Source organism: Taurulus bubalis (assembly GCF_910589615.1).
Source record: "Taurulus bubalis genome assembly, chromosome: 2".
Taxonomy (NCBI): Eukaryota; Metazoa; Chordata; class Actinopteri; order Perciformes; family Cottidae; genus Taurulus; species Taurulus bubalis.
Genome location: NC_136590.1, coordinates 11478367 through 11499907, shown reverse-complemented (window position 1 = coordinate 11499907; position 21541 = coordinate 11478367). Strand labels below are relative to the sequence as shown.

Genomic DNA, 21541 nt, shown 5'->3' with positions numbered 1-21541 from the left:
TAGTGAAGGCTGAGATAAACGTTGATGAGCCTGGTGTGTTTTGACTTTGTGTTTACTTAAACTGTACTTTGACACCAAAGGGATTAGGCATCATGAGTGTGTTTGAATTACCATCGAGGTGACTATAATTAATGAACCTGCAAAATAACAAGGTACTTATGTAGAAAACATTGTCACTTTTAAATAATGTGAAGAAAGAAATGGCCCGTAGCCAAGTTATGTGCTCTGTGAGGCTGAACAGCACTGTGGTGCTTTGAGCTAAACGCTCTTGTCTGCATGCTGCTGTTCAGCAGGAATAGTGCTCAGTGTTTATCATCTTGGTTAGAAAGACGGCATTTGCCAATTAGGCAAAAAACACAGTGCAACTCACGCTGATAGGAATGTCATTAGTTTTCCCGTTTCTGACAAATTTAGATGTTGACATGATGGCACGATATTAAAAGTTATGCAATCAACTGATTACGATCTATCCAGCAAATGTTGAGATATTTCTTTGGATAAGTGAGAACATTATGGCGCTAGACCACAGCCAGACACAGTTTTAGGTATTTAAACCCACTAATATGACACAAAAAACATGTAATCTTTTATGTTTGTATATATTTCATTTAAAATGTGCACTTGTATGATGCTCAGTTACAGTTTGTTGCTAGAAGTTGCTAGAAGCTTATTTCATATCATTGCTTTTTCAAATGTGTATTTGTCCGCGATGTTAAAAGACAAAAAAAACCACTAAATTCTGCATGTACTTAGATTTTGATGTATTTTGATTGACTGAATCCAAAGACAAACAACATGAATTCATTATTTGCAATCCTGTAATACAGATAAATGTTTCAAGGCAATCAAAAATGTAATGAGCCAACATGGTATGAATGTTTTATTTAAAAAACTGGATCAAGAAGTATACATCAAATATCAAGTAACAGCCAAACTGCCATGCCTATATCACACAATGTATTATGTATTATGTGTATTAACAATAGCTACTTTTGTGCTACAAGATGTATGTATGTATGTTTTCAGTGTAAAAGCAAAGTCAGTGACTTGTGAACCTGGTTTTGTGGTAAACATGGTGTTAATACTCCAGAGCTGAAGACACGCTGATGTTTAAGCTTCACTCATAAAATAGATTTTCATCTGATATGTCTTTTTTTCTCCCTGAAACCAGTGAGCAAGTTCCACTGGTTTCCATGAGGAAGGTTGTTTCACACAACTCTGACATACAACATGTTAAGGATTACTCAAATGTTAAAAGGCCCAGAATCTTCTCCACTAATCGGGACATTTTTGGATAATGACAACAAACCAGCAACAGTCATCTTTCATTTCTATTTACAGTATGTGAATGTGGCAGTTTATAGCTAGCCATTTATAGAATATTTTTAAAGAAGAATGGGCTACTTTCTACAGAGACAGCAGAGGAGAGAGAACTCTGTTGGGATTCAGTTCAAGACAAGCAGGCGGTGGTGGTACACAGCCCCCAGGGTGTGGGCGGGCTTCATTGAACAGTTTTCGGAGTGACAGATTGGCTGGTCACGCAGAAGCCTGCAGTGGAAAGGACATGAAAACACAAATGTATTTATCTCACACATGCAAAAGAAAACAGTATTTAAGTGTCTGAATAAATATGATAGACTGCATATAAACATCTGTAATATAATTGGTTATATTTAAGCTTTACTACTGAGAAAATGTGCATTTTCATCATAAAGCATTAAGGATTCAGTTGATCTCACCAGTGTGGGTAACACGTCTGTATTTGCCCAGCAGGCAGACGTCCGTCTTCTTCTGGACGACGTGGCTCTGGTCCTCCGCCCTCAGACCGGTCGGATGACGAGAGAATATAAAGGAGTAGCTGTCCAGGCAGGTGCCGTCAGAGTCTATTTGTCTGCAGGAGTAGTGGATGGCGTAGTTGTCATAGTCTGTGTCAATCACCCAATGATCATCGTCTATGAGCGGAGAAGGGAGGTTGCAAAGGAAAGAGAGAGTTTAGATTTTTGGGCCAAACCATCCTTTTATAATTTGGGAACCATTTCTTTAAACTTTTGTGATACCTGTGAGGCCAAAAAATTAAGTATGCTACAGATTGTACATCTCACAAGTACTTTGTCTCAGTAGTTCTTTGATGTTTTGTATATGAAGGGAAGATAAATACTGTTTTGCTTCAAATTGAGGTAAAAATCCCTTTAACTTTGAAGATATTTACTATAATCTTGACTTGTGTAAACATACAGAGGTACCAACATTTTGTTTAAAATCTAACTCTCATTATGACGTCTTCATTGATGGGTGTTTGAAACTTCAGACTTTGTGCTTAGTCATGAGTATTTATCTCTTTTTTACATCGATTATTTTCTGCTTAAAGTGGACTTGAGGACCTTTGTCAATCATTTATAGACAAACAGGGGCGGGACTTATAAAAGAGTCCCATGACAGCTCAATCAAGTAAACAGCTAATGCAATTCTATCGATGGATATTATGAGCAATACTACAATTGATACTGTAAGTTTACTTAAAAACACAATAGTTATGTCAGCGCTGGGCTCATGATGATATTTTAGAGATTACATGCTACGTCAGAGTTACACTCAATTACATTTGGACCCCTTCAAAGTAAATGTTTGGTTTGATTCATTCTCCAGGGTCACAGAGAACCAAGGGCTGCAGTTGATGATTGTGGTCTGGAGGTCAACAATCCCTTTTGCAATTTAACATCAGTGACTCTGCGTCTATAATGCCAAAAGTTCAAAGTAGCCTTGAATTCATTGTTGTTGATTCCAGAAATACATGTAAAAAATTCAAGGTAAGTTCTCTATAAATGTTCCTGAACTTACTTCCAGTCTGCAGGTAAGATGCAGCTCCCCAGTACCTCATCTTGAACTTGGCAGGGTCAGTAGTATCCTCAAAGGTGGCAAACATGCTGGCACACATTTCCCATTGGCTAGAGGTCAAAACGAGAGAAGGAAATGATAAAAACGATGAGACAAAATGGATTAGATAAAGAGGAGATACAGAGCGGTGAGCCTTCACAGTAAAGAACATGAACTCACTTGAGAATGATAACTCTGCCCTCAGCAGTGGCTGTCATTTTGCCATCACTGTCGATTATAAAGTTGGCTACGATGTTGTCAAGCAAGAATAAACCTTCTGGGTCCTTCTTTCCTACGGCGTACCATGTCCCTGCATACTATGAGAGAGAAATCCGAGAGTAAGTACTTCGCTCCCCAATGCTTTTCATTAAAAAGTGAAAGAGCAAAATATTTATACACAGTCTAATTAGTATGACACAAAATCCTTTAAACAGAAGTTATATTTCCATCTATTGATAATCCCCAAAACTACAACAAAGCAGATATAAACATGATGAATTAACTAAGTAAATCTCTTGACACTACTCACCCTTGTCCTGTCAAAGTTCTGCTTGACCTGGATGTTGGCCACCTGGCAGTCCTGTGCCCAGGACGAAGCCAGGAGACAGAGGGCCACAACGTACCGCAGCATTCTACCTCAGAGGAACAGTGACAGAGAGGACATTTGTCAGCCACATTGCCAGTTCATTCAAGTCTTTAAGCAAAGTGGAGTGTAATAAAACTCCACTAAAGATTTGCTCCAAACTATTCATTTTTTTGTCAATCAAAACACTTTGAATAAAGGAATCAAGATTGTTTCAAAGAAACAATAAATAGTGTGAGGCAAAAACAAACTTGTGCAATCCCTCATTTTAGATTTTCCGTTCAAAATGTAAAAGTAAAAAAAAAAAAAAAACTAGTCCATTGTCAATGCATACCTGTTTAAAGTGGATAACTCACAACGATCCTCTGTTCCTCTGTCCTTATATACAGCTGGCTAGTATTGCATAACTTCTGGAGATCTGAACCTCCCCTGCTCTCCCCACAGCTAGCTTGCCTTCAATTGGACAAACATTTACATAACAGCAGGCCCCGGTGCTATTGATTTGTGTGTTCTGCACATTGGCCCCACCTCCGTACCCCTAAAAAAATATATTCTCCCGTCAGAATCGAGGCTTTCTTGGTCTTATGAAAGCAGCTGTGAAGAAAAGCCAAGAGGACCATCTGGAACAAGCTACATGCATGTGCAGATACAAACAAACATTTGTCACACTCCAAGGCACACGCACATAAAACTACTCTTTAATACATCTCATAAATCTAATATAAATGTGTTTGTCTGCGTCCCTGTTTATGTAGGGAAAAAAATGGATTATACTAATGACCCGTTTCAGCGCTTTTTTGTACCAATAAAATATCTCTGTGGGTGGGCATGCTTCCCGGCAGCATCCCTATGATTGCATCACCCGTTGACTTGATAAACTGACCCTTTTAGGACTGTTTGTATAAATGGTGGACACAGTGCACTTTAAACAAAAAGAATAATCAATGTGAAAGAGAGATAATCGCATCATGTCAAAGCACAAAGTCTGGGGTTTTAAACACAATCAAAGATGTTGGGATGATAGGATTTATAGCTAAAGACGCTTGTGAATGGACATGTTTTTGTGTACTTTAGTACGTGTCCCCACAAAAGACGAGTCCAAGAGAGCTCGGCTAGCTACTGTTAAAATGCTGCATGATGATGTAATCTCATGTGTACAAGATGCTCTTTATTTATTTTTGGTTTTACGTTGTTTTCCAAAAACCAGGGTCAAACAGCTTGTGCCAGTTTTATGACTTGTTTTGTTCTGCTGTTCCAGGTTTGTGCGATAACACAGTATCCTTCCAAGTACAAACATGACGAGTAATCCAGTAACTACTCTCTAATACAGGTCAGTATTTCACCTGACTTCTATCTGCCGTGGCAGGCTTTTATAAATTGATGCTGTTAGTTTGCACTGAGCTCATGTAAGCAGTCCTCTGAAGGCTTGATTGAATAAAAAGAGCACAGCACAGCCAAACATCTGCAGCTTGCATAACCAAAGCCCCAGCCAGTGGAAAACAGGACAATCACTCATTTTCAGCAGAAATAATAGCAGCTGGAATTTGGCCAGAGGCAACATTTCGTAATCATGAAGATTGGCTTAGAAACTCTATACGCTTGTGCATGCATTTTATAGTTTTACAGCAAGAGTTAGTTTCTTGTTTTGATGGGGTGTGAAATTTAAGTTTTAAGTGTGATTGGGTAAACAACCTAAGTGTTAAATTCCCTGCTTTGGAGCTTTAAAGAAGGCAATGATATAACAGGGAAGGAGTGTTTTCAGCTGAATTGTGGGTAAACAGAGTGCTTTGTCCACTCACCAAAATATAATTCAGCAATTTAAATAGATCATACCAGTGTAGTTTATAAACTGCAATAACTTGATGCCACAGATTAAACTTTTTCAACATAAGTTAATTGCATCACTACATTTCTAAACTAATTAGTTTTAGTTATGAATAACATAAAGAATTGTAAACAAGGATAAGTTTGGGAAATTCTCATTCATTATCTAAAAGCAAGGCTTATGCAAGATGGAGTATGACATTGTTCCTCTTACAAAAAAAAAGTTTAATTTATAAGCAATACAACAAAGTGCTCAGTTCAATCCCATCAAGTGTTTAGGTGATACAGCCTTGTGTATGTTCAGTAGCCATCGAAATATCCCTGACATCACTCAGTTATGGTCCCATTCCCATCACTCTCAGTCAAGTCACTGATAGGTGTCTTTAATGTTCCCAGTTTAAGTGATTCTCGAGAAATATAAATAAATTCAATATGCCGTCATTCTGGAATTGCTTCTTGTAACCACAGGGGCCGCTGTTCAGTAAAAACATACAAAATGAAATTAAAAAAAACTTTATTCTACTATATAAATGTGTTAACGATGAACACAATCAGGACAAATACTGATACAACTAAATTGTATTCAAGATATGGTTGGTAATCTTGAGAAACTAGCAAAAGTACGCATCCCAGTGTTGCAACCTCTTTTCAAATGATAGTAGCTAGCAGCACCAGCTCCAACAGTCGCTAAATCTAACAAGAAAGTCTGCAACGCTGAAAGCTCAGTCCCTTCAGGCCTCCCTCCGAAGCCACTCCCCCAAAATGAAGGTAATGAATGAAAGAACATGGCTTATGTTGATACTCACAGCTGTTAAACCAGCAGCTTAATGAGTGCACGGGCAGGCAGGCCGGTGAATGGACGGTTTTTTACAGTCCTGCAACAAACCGCAGATACTGGATACTTTTTTTTTTGCAGAGCATTTGATTCATTGATTGCTGTCAGGATGTAATCAGAATTTCAACCCAAAGAAAAAAATCGAAAATACTTTTGAAGATTACTTGTAAATTAGAAAACAAAATATTGGAACTAGCTGTCCGAAATATAGCATTATTCATATTATTCATCGCTATGTCTGTCTTGCCTCTCTCACACACACTAACACCTAACTCATTTCTCCCACTGAGAAATGAGCGGCTCTAATGTGTTTCCACTATGCCTCACATCCACACACCCACCTTTTGTAGTTCTCCCTTGATTAGCTTGCCTTAATCCTGCACGACAAAAAATAGTGGGGAACTCCTCGTCTTGCCAGCCTGCCAGCAGCTAACCAGACAGTGCACTCAGTTAATAATAGCTGGCCATCTTTGTTTAGGGCTTTGTTCCCAGACATCCAAGTCCCACTAATTGGCCAATTTCCAGAACTAGGACAGATACCTCCATGATGATGGCGATCTAATTAAAGTGCACAGAAATGGGCTGCTCACACATTTACCAGTACCACTATGGCTTTGAGCGCCATCGCTGGACATTAATTAGGGACATCCTCCTCTATAGCAACAACAACAAGGGTAGAACAGTGGCAATACCTAAGGAAGTTTGGCTACCTTCAGCAAGGAAAATGGATATAATGTCCCCTGACTAATACGTGTTGGGTATTTGATTAATTGGAACCGAATGCTACTGGTGTGAGTCCAGTACCTGGCTGAAAAAAAAAACAGACCTGAGCATGAAGCAACTCTATTCACTGAGTGTTGAGTTGCTCTTGCAGCTCCATGGGGCCATTGGAGCTATGGTGGTTGGACTTAAGCGTCGCCAAGGTGTGCCAGTGTCATGGGGGGATAACTAAGTGGATTGGTGAAACCAACCTGAACCATGCTTCTTCAGTGTTGGGACCAAAGACAGCTCGTCCTTGGTCCTGAGCATTTCTTTTTTTCACACCCTTCTCCTTGCATACGCAACCAGGACAGTCCCCACTCTCTCCCGTGTCGCCCGATATAAAATGATCAGCGTTGGGATTTGCGGGTTAAGGACGCTTAGAGCAGAGGTTTTAATGTCATGACGTCACATTAATTAGCGGCCAGTTTGATCCTTTCAGCCTCTAAGCCTAACTCTGTCTTATTCTGTCTGTCGGCGGACACGGGATGTGTCACTGACTCCCTCGGGGACCGTGGAGGAGAATGCTGCTGATCCACCCAGCCCTGTAGGCCACCGCGCGGCTTCCCGCTCCACTTCCACTGATCCCACGTAGGTGATGCTTTTGTGAGGAGGAGAAGAAGAAGAAGAAGAAGAAGAAGAAAAACAAAGAACGGGAATATACAAAACACTATCTCAGGTGCAAAAATGGCAGACAAGGATAGCGTGGAGAAATACTTGGAGAACAACCCGCAGTTCGCCAAAGAGTACTTCGATAAGAAGCTGCGCGTGGAAGCCCTGACGGCCGCCTTCTCTGCGCCAGTCGACATCAAAGACACCGCGTCCTTCAAGGATGTTAACTCCGTGCAGGAGGCCGCCATCATCTTCGAGCTGGTGCAGGAGTTGCAGAAACAGGGAAACATGGAGGAGTCCATTCACAAAGTGTTGCAAAGAGTTGCCCTGCTCATACAGGCCGACAGGGTCGGTTTTTACTTGAACCGGGCGAGGAACGGAATACCTGAGCTCGCCTCTTGCCTCTTTGACGTGACTCCGACATCCAAATACGAGATAAACTTGGTGAATCCGCAGAGTGAAATTGTGTTCCCTCTCGATATGGGTATCGTCGGTTACACTGCCAGTTCCAAAAAGCCTCAAAACATACCCGATGTCTCAAAGGTGAGAAGTAGGCTGACCCGAGCTCTCCAACAGAGTTGTCTGAAGCTGCCAGATATTACATGGAGACGTTTCCTGGTTTCGGCCATGTTATTAATGAGAATTGCCCCTGTAGTATCGGAGGGTCATTAAAAAAAATGACCTCCACACTTAAATTGTTTTCACTGTGGATGATAATGAACATATTTTTTGCATTTTGGTCAACCTATGTTGATTTTTAGCCTATCATACACAATGAGTTCCTTACTATTGTTGCTCTGACAATAAATAGCTTGAAATACTGATATTGAAATATATAAGTGATACTCAACTGTGATGTTAAGATTTGTGATAAAACATCTTGAGGGCAACGGTTGTATTTTACTTCATTTGATTTCCTATAGTGCTATGATTTGTGTTTATTATAAGCATCACTTTTAGCTTCAAGATGAACAGAAACCTAGAAAATATTAGAATGATGTGTTACGATCATTGTCAGGTGTATGTGCTTATACTAGTGCTTTGGCATCAAGTGGATTATCAGAATAGCTAGCTGAAGAGTATTAGGATATACTTACCCACCTTGTCCATTGACAAATTTGAGTGTCTTCTGTGGCCAATAGTCAAATATTGATTACTGAATAATCTTAGTTAATTTCTTTAAAAGTAAGATCAGACCTTTCTTTTTTTCCAATACAGAATCCAAAGTTCTGCGACTTTGTTGACAAACAGACTGGATACAAGACTAAATGCACGCTCACTTTCCCTCTGATGGCCGACAAAGAGTGCCTTGGAGTCGTCATGGCACTAAACAAAATAGGAGAGGACCAGTTCTCTGCAGAGGATGAGAAGGTAAGAGAATATACACTAAGACCTGTACATTCACACGTATCCATTGGGATGAGTGAGCTGGGACGGGGTGTGTTTGAGACACTCTTTCAGTCTTAAATTAAGTTAAATTTAAACATAATCGTGTTATTATTAGGTCACGTTTGCCTTAAGAAGTAGCAGCTAAAGCACACCATGTTTTGCAGGAATTTCCACTACTTTAAAAAGCCTGCTGCGTCTGTCATTTGAAATTTGCAAATAAAGATTCCTGTAATTACATCTCATCAGTAGGGTGTAAAACCCTCCAATTATGTCAGTGGGAGCCAATCAGCCCTGACTGACTTCATTTGGTTGCTTTTGGACATTCAACTTGAATAAAGGTATAATGAGCTAACTGTGAATATGTCTTTAGTATATAAAGAAGAACATTCATATGGTTATTTAGAAGCAGTAAACTCACACTGAGGCAAAGAATACACTGGGACAGATAGAAATTGTGTTTTAATTATGTTATAATCGTATTTAAAGAAGCATAGTAATGTCTGAAATCTCTGTGTTCTTTGTGGCCTGGTTTATACGTCTCTTTCTCTTTGCATATTATCTCTATTATTATCTTGCATCTCAAAGATGTACACTTTTATTTTTAAGAAAAACACAAATATTGACTTGATTGAAAGACCTATGACATGTCTTTCTAGCTAAATGTAGGACATTTGTGTAATTTTTGTATTTACTTATTAAGTTTGACTGTCAATGAGTTGTGTTAAAGTCAACAATTGTATTGATCTATTACATTCAAATGTAATTATCAGGCTACATACCTGTATACCTGTGGGAAATGCAGCCAAATAGAACCATACTTGGGGGTGAATAGGTTCTGCCACAGTCTTTAACTTAACCTGCTGTTGTGTATTGATGAAACCTCTAATCTCATTTGGTCTTTAGCTCTTCCACAAGTACATGAACTTTGCCCAAGTCATCAGCCTGCAGCATTTCACATCCTACATGTTCAACGTGGAGTCCAGAAGGAGTCAGGTAAACTGAATCTCCCATCATGAGGCGTTGTTAGTTATTAGTTGGTATTTCTAATGCACTGAACAGCTCATACTATATGCCATATAGGTAAACCTTTAACCACCCACACGCATTGCTGTTGTTCCTCTTGTAGGTGCTTCTCTGGTCGGCGAGTAAAGTGTTTGAGGAGTTGACAGACATCGAGAGACAGTTCCACAAAGCGCTCTACACTGTAAGGACCTATCTACAATGCCAACGATACTCAGTGGGCCTTTTGGACATGACCAAAGAGAAGGTTGGTCTCACAGAATAGATTCACCTTTCCTCACATGATTGAATAGGTAGCATTAATGGCTACAGGCCTAAACAAATTTTATTGTCTGTGTTTTTTTTCCGGCAGGAATTCTATGATGAATGGCCGGTGAAACTGGGAGATGTGGAACCGTATAAAGGACCCAAAACGCCAGATGGCAGGGTAACAAACAAACATTTTTCTCCTTGTTAATTCAGTTTTTGTGACGTGTAGTACTTTGAATCTGACTCGCTTCATCTTTATATTGTCTAAGCTGAAGATGAATCAATAATTTCTCACAGGCTTCTGCTTTTTATACAGGAAGTAATCTTTTACAAGATCATTGACTACCTCCTGGAAGCCAAAGAAGAGATCAAAGTCATACCGTGAGCATCTACTCAAACGAAAATATTTCAAAATACAGCATAAAAAAACTGACCAAATTCAGTCACTTGGGATTTAAAAAAAAGGGCAATGTTCACATTTTTGAATGTCTTATTTAAAAATAAAAGTCCAAGCTCAGTTGTAATACGAATCTGATCTTCCACTCAAATTAGCAAAAATAAAGCCAAAATTTAAATTTAAAGCTAATGGGTGTTTCTGATGAGTGTTATTTGGGGAAGGTTTCTGTTGAGGCAACATAATGCATAATGAGAGTCAGCATTGTTGAACTGGCTTCTCAGAGAATAACTGTCTTTTTCTCCCTTTCACGCTTTTTCAGTGGCCCGCCTGCAGATCACTGGGCTCTAGTCAGCGGACTACCGACATATGTTGCAGAGAATGGCTTCGTAAGTCTCTCACTGTTGCTGCGAGGCAGTTTATTATGTGAATAACTTGAATTATAAAAGCATGGAAACATATCTACATCTAATGTAGTAACATAAGAATGTAGTGAAACAAAGGGCGCAGGAACCCATTTAGTGCAATGTTACAAACAACAGGAAAAATACACTTATCAGGAGGAATACTGTACAGGAACTTGGTGCAATGTGTCCATCGTTGGAAACAATGATAAAAAACTGAATTTAATACTTTTCATTCATTAAATCCCAATAGTTTTTGCTGTTATAAAAAGTGAACCTAATAAAATACCATAAAGTAAATTAAACATGACTTATAATAATTAAACATAGACAAATCTAAAAAAATATATTCAGACAAAGGTTGTTGCAAAGATTAGATCAGAATCAGAAGCTGTGAGTAATATTGACAAAGTAATGAATATTCATTTCATGTACTTTAAAATGTGTGTGTCATGTGCCTTCCTACAGATCTGCAACATGATGAACGTGGCTGCAGATGATTTCTTCACTTTCCAGGTGAGGAGCCTGTTACTGTCCATGCACATAAAGAATGCAGGCAGTAATACACACCATTATCAGTTATGATATACTTCCTCACAATAAGACCCTTCCTTTACAATATGCAGTTCTTTATATATGTCTTGCATCCTGTTATGTGCTGTGCCCGTATTCAGGATGAACCGCTTCAAACAAACATGGCCTGAATATGTTATTTCTGTGTCTTTCAGAAAGAGGCTGTGGATGATACAGGTTTTGTCATCAAGAACGTTTTGTCTCTGCCCATCGTCAACAAGAAGGAAGAAATTGTGGGCATCGCCACTTTCTTCAACAGGGTAGACGGCAAGCCATTTGATGAACACGACGAACAGATCACTGAGGTCAGCGCCACGCATTCGCTCTGTCTTTTTGAGGTCGGTTCAGTTGCTTCTTGTTTGGGTGTGTATCTCTTCTCTCATTCCTTCTCACTCTCATTGTTTGCGCCAGGCCCTGACCCAGTTCTTGGGTTGGTCAGTGCTGAATTGTGACACATACGACAAGCTGAACCGCATGGAGTACCGGAAAGACATCGCAGAGGAGATGCTCTTGTGCCAGACCATGTGCACTAAACAGGAGTTGCAGACCATTCTGGTCAGTATCAGCCTCTCTCTCCAGAAGCTTAACCTTTGATAACTAAGCATTTGGTAAAGAGGGGAGTCGAGCAGAGATTAGAACTAGTCAAAGGTTATTGTGCCATGAATAGCGTTTTGAGGAGCATTCCTCCATACAGATCTATTGGAGGGATAATATAAGGTCTGCTGGAGACAGACACAGCAAGTTACAGCTAGGATAACTTGTCTGAATGTTTGAAGCATGATATCATGATATTTTCTGCTTTTCATTGCCAATCTACAAATTCAAGCTGTACATTTCTTTGGGTGATGGCGGCAATGTTCATGGGTTCAGTGTAAATGCCACTATAGCGTATTGTTTTCTCTTTTTTAACCAGAACACCAACGAGAAGTTGGACTCAGAGCCTGAAGACTGTGAGCAGAAAGACATGTACAAACTATTGGTATGTTGTTGTTTTTTTACTTACAATTATTACATTACTCACTTATTAAGTGAGTTAAATACATTAATGAAATGTATGAATAAGACTATACATTTGCATATTAATTCACTTAATTAATGTAATATCTGCATTATTCAGGATCTTGGAAAGCTTCATTTATTTTCAATCAAATTCATTTTCATTGGAAAATGTAAAAAAAAAATGTAATTCTTGACTGTTAACTACCTTGAGACTGACATTGTAATCATCGGTTCTTTTCGATTATTAAATGATTCATGGGTATTTCTTTCAGAGAACAAACTGCCCACCAGCTGACAACGTCAACGGAGAGAATCTGTACCTCTTCTCCTTCAGTGACTTCCCCTCCTCAGAAATCGACCTTATCAAAGCCGGCATTCGCATGTTCTTTGAGCTCGGAGTTGTTGAAAAGTTTAAAGTTCCCGCTGAGGTGAGTCTTGTAGTCAGACACTTACTTGGATCTGTCTGCTCCAACAGGAAGCTCTTCCTGGTTTCTGCCGGTGCATATGGCCAAGTATCATGTCCAGCTGTCTTTTGTTCCCCCCCAGAAGACTGGGATTTGAATTGTATTTATTTAAAATGCAAATACAAAAGAAATCAATCAAAGAAATTTGATTTTCTTAATTTATTTGTTTTTTTTAATTTGTTATTTGTTTTTATTATTTTATTTCTTTTGTCTCCCATTTTTCTCTGAATCTTACCCACCCTCTCCATCCCTCCCTCCCTCTCAGACGCTCACCAAGTGGATGTACACAGTGAGGAAGGGTTACCGTAGCATCACCTACCACAACTGGAGGCACGGCTTCAACGTAGGCCACACCATGTTCTGCCTGCTGCAGGTAAGGCCTGAACAACATTAAACCCTCAACCAAAAAGCCCTAAAATGAACAGGAGTATCCTCAAAGCTGTTGTAGTCTCATGTCTTTTCTTTCTCCACTTTACAACTGTCTGTTTCTGCAGACAGCAGGTGATGCTCATATCTTTTTCACTACGGCTCGCTGCACAATGTTTAACTCAATACATGTGGTCACAGTTTAACGGACCGCTGGGTTTACAAGAATGTGTGAACCAGCTATGTAGGCTCATGACATGTTTTATTTCATCACAAAGCTAGAGAATTACACCAATCCAGTCAAAACATAGACCACTCTACATTCAATATTTAATATGATATGAGAGCATCACAGATAATAAAAATGAGCATTGATCGTGCCCAGTATTGTTCTTTCTTTGAATGGTCTAGAAACATTGTTTGAAACACAACTTTTGAATTATTTCATAGGTGGTTACAATCTATAGCCACTTCCTCAAACCCCTGCACATATTCATTTATGGTGTGTTTCTTCTGCCGACAGACAGGGAAGCTGAGGAAGTACTACTCTGATCTAGATGCCTTCGCCATGGTGGCAGCTGCTTTCTGCCACGATATTGACCACAGAGGAACCAACAACCTCTACCAGACAAAGCAAGTCAAAACTATATTTTTGTTTCTGTATCTGTGCTTTGGAAGCGTGGGCACGTGTGTAACCTGGGTGCTTTTATTTTTCTTCAGGAGTGGATCTCCTCTGGCTAAACTCCATGGCTCCTCCATTATGGAGAGGCACCATTTGGAGTACAGCAAGTCGCTCATGGCTGACGAGGTACGACAAAACACACGGACAATAAATGTAAAAAATAACAGACTTAGGAGGTGGCGCACACAATTTGACCGCCCTCCGTCGTCTCCCGCAGACCTTGAACATCTTCTGCAACCTCCAGAAGCAGCAGTTTAAGAACGTGCAGCACTTGTTTGACGTCTGCATCATCGCCACTGATCTGGCCCTTTACTTCAAGTAAGTTCTGTGAAATTCTCCGAATGCTCCCCAGGCTGCCGCCGCCGCCTGGCTCATTAAAGCTGATGCTGCTCAGAGATTTAGGTTTGCCTTCCATCTATGTTCATCTGTCTACTTGTGTGTTTTCCTTTCCACTGACTCTCGGTAGCTTTTATGGAATCAATTTGTGTGTTTGCTTAGTTCAGTTGGTCTGACTTGATTGTCCGCTCTCTCATCACGCAGAAAGAGAACCATGTTCCAAAACATTGTAAATGCCACGGAGCCAATGCCAGAGGAAAAAGAGGCCATTTCCTTCATTTCCAACAATTCTACCAGGAAGGAAATCGTGATGTATGTACCTGATTCAACTACAAGATAGTACAGCTGTTCATTTTACTTTGAAATGTATGTGTGAGAAGATTTCTGGAACAGAAGACCCTTGCATCATCATCAGCAGGGTGTCATAGTGTCCTCTGTCTCTCTCTCACCTCCAGGGCCATGATGATGACAGGTTGTGACTTGTCAGCTATCTGCAAACCCTGGGAGGTGCAGAGCAAGGTGGGTGGCCTTCACAGCCTTCACTTGGGCTGATTGAAAAATATATATAGAATGACATTTTGACGTGTGACTTTGTTCTGCTCAGATCAACTGATTGTCCGACATGTCACATTATTTGATCCTGCCTGTCTTCATATTTCAAGCTGAGGAACCCAATCAAAGACGATTGGGTTCCTCACCTTGATTATTTTAAATTTGGCACAAACATCCACTTGGACTCAAGGATTAAATGATTTTGGAGGCAAGGTGACCATGACCTCTTGTCTGTCCCATTCTTATGATATCTCAGGAACGCCTTGGTCAAATTTACTTGAAATTTGGCGCAATCATCCACTCGGACATCCACTTGGACTTTAACGGTCACTGTGACCACCAAATACATTTTGGGGCCATAACTCCAGAATTCATACGATAATTATGACAATTTCAAACACATCGAATGGGATAAAATTAAGGTTTTGATATTTTGAACAGACATGGATGTAAACTGCAACGTGACTGATTGGCAGAGGCAAACAACAACTAGGCGGTAATTCTAGTTTTCCTCCAAATAATAGAAAAGTGCCACGTCCTGAGAGAGAAATGTTTATTGAAAAATGTTTATTTCATTTTTGCTTCTCATTCGTAATCATTCCCTTGTATCATGTTTTTCCTCTTATCTGTTTCCCTTCAGGTGGCTCTGATGGTAGCTGCTGAATTTTGGGAACAAGGAGATTTGGAGAGATCTGTTTTGGACCAACAACCAATTGTAAGGTTCATACCCCTCTTGTGCCTTCTCTTCCTTTCACATTAGTACTCCTTTTTAGGTTTCTCAGCCATTGCTTTTCTTTTGAAACTCTCCCTTCTGTCTCTTTCAGCCCATGATGGACAGAAACTGTGCCGAACAGCTACCCAAGATGCAGTGTGGTTTCATCGACTTTGTATGCGCATTCGTGTACAAGGTAATACACAGCTTTTATATTTCACAGCAGAACAATGGGGAGTATGATTATCATCCACAATGAAAGGGAGGGGATAGTTTCGAGAAAGCAGACATGAATTTTGCAAGAAGGGAGTCTGGCCTGTGATCTGTGTTGCAACAATTCATCTGTAACTGCTGGAATTCAAGCACAGCCACAGTCCAAGAGGGGCATAACAATTTAATCCAGCTACTATCTGAATTTTTATTTCCAGTAAAGCGCAATAAAAAACATATTTTGCCCATGAGTTGTTATGATTCAGTTCAATTCAATCAATTTTTATACTTTCAAAGAGCACAAGCTCTACAAATGTAAAACGTAAAAGTTAGTAAATCGAGTCATTAATCTTAACCGGAGGCTCTAGTTTAAAGTGTGACTTCTATTTTCAAGGCTATAACATTTATTTTCAAGCTCACCTCCGACTGTGCCAACTGTAAAGCCTGCTGTGTGTTAAATTGTTGAAAAGGCGGTGTGAGAAAGTGTAGATTCAACTGAGTGGTAATAGAGCACTTTGTAGATGGGAGCAGAAGACAGCATGCACACTAGATCTATGATAGTACTAAATTACCAGTGAGTTAAATCATTTCTGACACTATTATTAACTTTACAGAGGTGTTGTTGTAGCTTCAACCATCTCAGGTTGGATAACAGGATGTATAGAAAAGAACCTGTTAAACCCAACTGGCCCCAAGAGGAATGTCAGCTTGATGTTTTTCATGATGGTATTTGGACAAGAAGACACACATCCATATAAATCAACAAGTGTCAGTTGTCCCTGCGGACTTCTGGTCTAAAAGAAAAATGATGTTTTTGCAACACCAACATTTTCCTTTTAAGTTCTTCTCCCTCTGTGCATCCCACAATGTGAACAACACATTTACATCCAGTGTATTCTCTTTCATTTTCCAGGAGTTCTCCAGGTTCCACAAAGAGATCAAGCCCATGTTTGATGGCCTGAACAACAACAGGGCACACTGGAACGAACAGGCTGAGGTGTACAACGCAAAAATGAAGGTCATTGAGGATCAGAAGAAGAAACTGGAAGACGATGAAGCCAAGAAAGGTATGAAAAGAAATAAAGAAACTGTATATTGGTCCAGTTGGCGGCTTGATAGAAGATCAAGAGACTCATCCTGTTTGAACACTAATGTTCTATTTCTGTGTGTTTATCTAGCTGGTGGAGATGGAAAGTCAAAGACCTGCACCATCTGCTAAATTTCTACGCTGCTTGGATCTGGATTGACGCGGTCTGGTTAGGACTAATCTACCCTATTCTGGTCTGACAACTAGTCTAGTCGGAGCTTGACTAGGCCAGCTTGGTCTGGTCTGATCTACACCAGAGTAGTTCTCTCTGGTTAGGTGCTGTCCGCTCTGGTGCAGTCTAGTTCCAGCCCTATTTGGTCTGGTCTGGTTCAGTGTAGCCTACTTTAATCTAGTGTATTCAGGTCTGGTCTGCGGTCCCATCTGCAGTCAGCCTTACTATTCTCCAAGGAAGGAAGAGTCAGCAACATGTTGGGACTGCAAGAGAAACTTGTTTTTTTTTTAAAACTTTCTCCATCAGGCAACCAAGAACTTAAAAAATATATATATACATGGACAACGTATATTTCCCTTTAATATAATCGATAGCAATAATCAAAACATTCCTGACATGGATGGTTTGAAACCATGGTTGGATAAGCTGTAAGACAATGTTCAAGGTCGAACTCTTGGGTATAAATAGCGTAACTAGGGGACAGCATGTGCTATATGTGGTGTGTATGCATGCCAAAGCAATAGTTTTCACAGTGTTCCCATTGGCAGTCAGTTACCACACAGTGTAGTAGTACTGTAGGTTGCACAATGCACTTAGCTGCTGCTGTTTTGGCAGTGGCAGGCCATGAGTGGAGGGCGGGTGGGCAGGAAGGGTCAAAGACCTCATAACTTTATACTCACTGGGAACAGAGGGATGGGTTTAATATTCTGTTTTTGGTTAATATTTAAAGTAGCATGAGTTGTGGAATTCATTCCTCGAAAACGAGAGCAGAAATCTGCAATGTGACGGATCTTTTTAGTGCTGTATAACAAACCTTGAAGCTCAGATACAGTGAGTGACAACGTGCATTCAACAAGGGCTGACGTTCTCTTACCTCAAAAGGCACTGATGGACTGTGTGAGGGTGTATTTATTTTAATATGCAATCTATCTATACACATATATTTTTTTGGGATTCTTTGTCTGACAATTTTGTACTTGAGCTGTCTTCGCGCATGGAGAGTTTGAGATGAGTTTTGTGACTTGGGCGTTCTGAATCTGTGAGCAAATGCACGCTAAAATCACATTCGGGCATCTAGGAAATGTATTGACTTTGTGCAACTTTATTGTCAGCTTTGAAAAACACCTGTAAGCTGTTATCCTTATGTCCAACGACCTGGAAAACCAACAGCTAAAAAAGTAACATACATACAATTTACACCAGTGTTTAGAGCCATATCAATTAAAAAAAGATAACTTCCTTTAAATGTGCATGATTTCACATGTATATAGTCAATTACATAGAAATTGTAAAATATAAATTGTGTAAACGTAAGATTAACTGAAGTGTAAAACTAATTTGAAAGTATGTACCAAAAAAGCAACCTTTCTTCTAAGGAGGCAAGAGTCAAAGTCAGACAAACAGGGTACCGTAGATCTGCCTCTCCTGTAAGAAGATTGGATAGGATTTGATTTGATTGCCAGCCAGCGTTTGAGATCCACACAGCTTTAGACTTTAAATACCCTTCTTACAGAGGAGGAAAGCAGGCTACCAAAGCCTCGTATGCATGTGCAGATGATTTGTGTTTAAAATGTGGCAGAGGCAGATCCATAGATCCATTGTATGGTGGTACAGGCCAAAGTCCTCTGTTTCTTTTTAAACTGATGCAACAGTGTGATCAATCGAGCAATAACTGCTGTGTGATGTGAAGTCAGTGTGAATCTCCCTGTAAAACTGTATTGAAGTTGATGTGGTCAGGCATCTGAGTTGACAGTGCATTCCCCAAACACTTTTAGAGATGACCTACCTGGGGCAAAGGCAAGGAGCACCTCTCAACTTCCTGTTGCACAATGTCTTCTCCTCTAATTAACCAGGCATCAATCGAAGGCACTTAATCCAATCAGAATGGCTTTGGGACTACCTGGAAACTCCTTTTCTGATGCTGGAGGTGAAGTGAGGAACTGTTGTGGTCACTGGAGACCTAATTGTGCAGAAACATTCCCTGAAAGCAAACTGTTTTCACTATTTCACCATTAATTTACCTCATTATTCCTGCTGCACACATCTTTCTCCAGTGATATAAATAGCCCCTCACTTTTCCTTTCAGGATCCTTTGTGAGATACCAAATAACGCTCTACTTATCCCATCAATGGTCTTTTACACATTAGAAATCTATCATTTGACATACAAGATTACCTCTACTGTATGTAAGTGTCATGAAATGTAATATGTGTAAGCAAATAAAGGAATTTACGGAAGAGCAAGAATAGAGAGAATCACTTTTTCTCAACATGAAAATAGGTGCTACTTTATCTCTGATTAGAATGAACTTAAGAAACCTTGGGCTTAACTGCGCCAGCGCTCATTCTTAGTCATATATATCGTGCAGGGATCTTAGAGGCTCCAAAGCTGGATGAGCCTCTGGGGAAAGAGGATCAGTGGATTGGTTCTGATCCCTGCTCGATACAATGTTGTCTGGCTATTTCCTTCAACGTCCTGCCGTCTGCGGGTTCTGCATGCAGAAAACTGTGGCGTGCATGTCATCGTTTGAACAAGTATGCGATAATTTAGAAGACAGTCAACTTTGCTCGAAAAAGGAGTAAAAAATGAAGAGCAACAATGCTGCAGCGGTGCGATCCAGTGTGTGCGTAGCTTAAGTGCAGGACGCTTCACGGGTTTCTGCTGACAAGCGGGAACATTTGACGAAAGAACACACAACAAGCCCTATAATCTATAATTTTGCAGAGCACTCTAGTGTGTCAAACCACTGCATCAACATGACCTGTAACTTAGGGGTGGGTGGGTACAAAGCTGGTCACCCCCAATCATCTCTCTTCACAGGGCACCATCTCAAAATGTTAATGTTAAAGATCATGTAATTTTAAGAACTTCAAACTTTTTGAAAAGCCATATAAGAAACAAATGTCTTAAAACATGGCACGAATAGGAGCTTTACATTTTAAAAAGTTGTTATTTGGGATTCATAATTTCCTCCCAGGACATTCATAAGAGCCCTAAATGTGCAACACGTGAAGGCAAGAACATTTAACGGAGAAAGCAGATGTTGACGGAACAATCGATCAAGTGTAAACGCAACCAGGTGTACAAGTATAGCCAAGGGCCAAATCACATCCCACCGCCACTCAAAAACAACCGTCTGTTATTACTCAATGCACCATTTACTGCACTTGACCACCTGCTAGCTAAACAGTGCCATGAATCATTTCTCCCGAGAAAGCAGAGATGTTAAAACAAGACAGACAGAGCAGAAAGAGGTAAAGTAACTGTCTTCATTTAAGCCAAGGTCTATAATCTCCCAGCAAGCGCACACAGTTGCCTTCTCTGAGAGTTGAGGTTGAGGCAGCGTTTCAATCTGCCCTTGGCCAGAGGGACATCTTGAGCTAATCCTTGTAACAGCAGAATGCTCTGTAACTAGAACTAAAGATATGGCTATTTCAATTATTTGTTTCCTTGCACAGGAACGTACTCTGCAAAAAAAAGAAGAGATCACTTAAGGTTTATGTAATTCTAACATATTCCAATAAGACTAGCAGCCATGTGCCACGTCCTTCCAACTGTCATGGAGGCTGCTCACCTCACCAGGCAATCAGCTGACATGGGAGGGTCATCAGCTGATCGAGCTCACCTGGGCTTTAAGCTATAAAAGCTGGCCCATGTGCTCACTCCGGTTCTCCCTTCCCACCTTACATGCAAGCTGCATTGGGCCACTTTGGTTTGCACTTCCCTGCACTACTTTCACTGCTTATTTGTGGTAACTGTTTTAAATATTTACTTGTTTTAAGTATAACCTTGCATGGACGCATTCCCTAAGCTGTAACACAGAGATACTTTGAGCGAAATGCTGATTAAACGCTCACGACATTGATAACATGCTCATTTTAATCAGGCAGGAGGTTTACCATGTTCCCATCAGCATGTTGGCATCTATAATTTGACAAATACTAAATGTACAGCCGAGGCTGATGGGGAATGTCAAACTATTCACAGAAGGCGCAGCACAGGTGTAAGTAATGAAACTAACGATGGCTGCATTGGTTTCATTGGTGCATGCTGGCTCCCTGTCACGGCTGACTGGGACACTTGAAGAGAGCGGAGCCATCAATGTTATTAGAAACACCTGTGCCTTTTGCTACTATGATGAGTCAAAAATGTCTGCTGTGACAAAGGCTTCTTTGTTTTGCAAATATCACTCTAACCAAAGTATTCGACAAATTGGAATTTATGTGATGTTGGCGTAAAGTAATTACAATTCATCCCAAAGGAGCGTGCATATCTGGACCAAATGTGATGGCAATCCAGCAAAAGTTGTGAAGACATTTCAATCTGGACCAATGTTCAGTCGATCTTTGCCATCCCTCGAGCCATGCTGCTACCATGACAAACTATTTTCAATTATTTTTCTGCTGGGATTGACAGACAAGTAGATGAAAGACATATGCAGGGT

General features: G+C 40.2%; 2 protein-coding genes across 2 annotated transcripts; one reads left to right on the top strand and one right to left on the bottom strand.

Moving 5' to 3' along the window:
- Positions 1-861: 861 nt before the first annotated feature.
- rbp4 (retinol binding protein 4, plasma) lies at positions 862-3843 on the bottom strand. Its single transcript, XM_079214323.1, has 6 exons — positions 3792-3843; positions 3404-3506; positions 3055-3191; positions 2839-2945; positions 1740-1952; positions 862-1548 (listed from the first exon to the last, which is right to left on the bottom strand). Exons 2-6 carry the CDS (start codon positions 3503-3505, stop codon positions 1502-1504), a joined length of 606 nt encoding a protein of 201 aa, XP_079070449.1. The 5' UTR covers position 3506; positions 3792-3843; the 3' UTR covers positions 862-1501.
- Positions 3844-7562: 3719 nt separating this feature from the next.
- On the top strand, positions 7563-17056 carry pde6c (phosphodiesterase 6C, cGMP-specific, cone, alpha prime; the record flags this gene model as incomplete). The annotated part of the gene is made up of 22 exons (XM_079237340.1): positions 7563-8030; positions 8706-8858; positions 9780-9869; positions 10003-10143; positions 10249-10323; positions 10462-10526; positions 10862-10928; positions 11412-11459; positions 11672-11821; positions 11928-12071; positions 12430-12495; positions 12788-12943; positions 13245-13352; positions 13869-14005; positions 14066-14153; positions 14245-14345; positions 14568-14675; positions 14819-14882; positions 15556-15630; positions 15740-15823; positions 16751-16904; positions 17016-17056. The coding sequence occupies 22 exons, from the start codon at positions 7563-7565 to the stop codon at positions 17054-17056; spliced, it is 2583 nt and encodes an 860-aa protein (XP_079093466.1).
- Positions 17057-21541: the final 4485 nt, after the last annotated feature.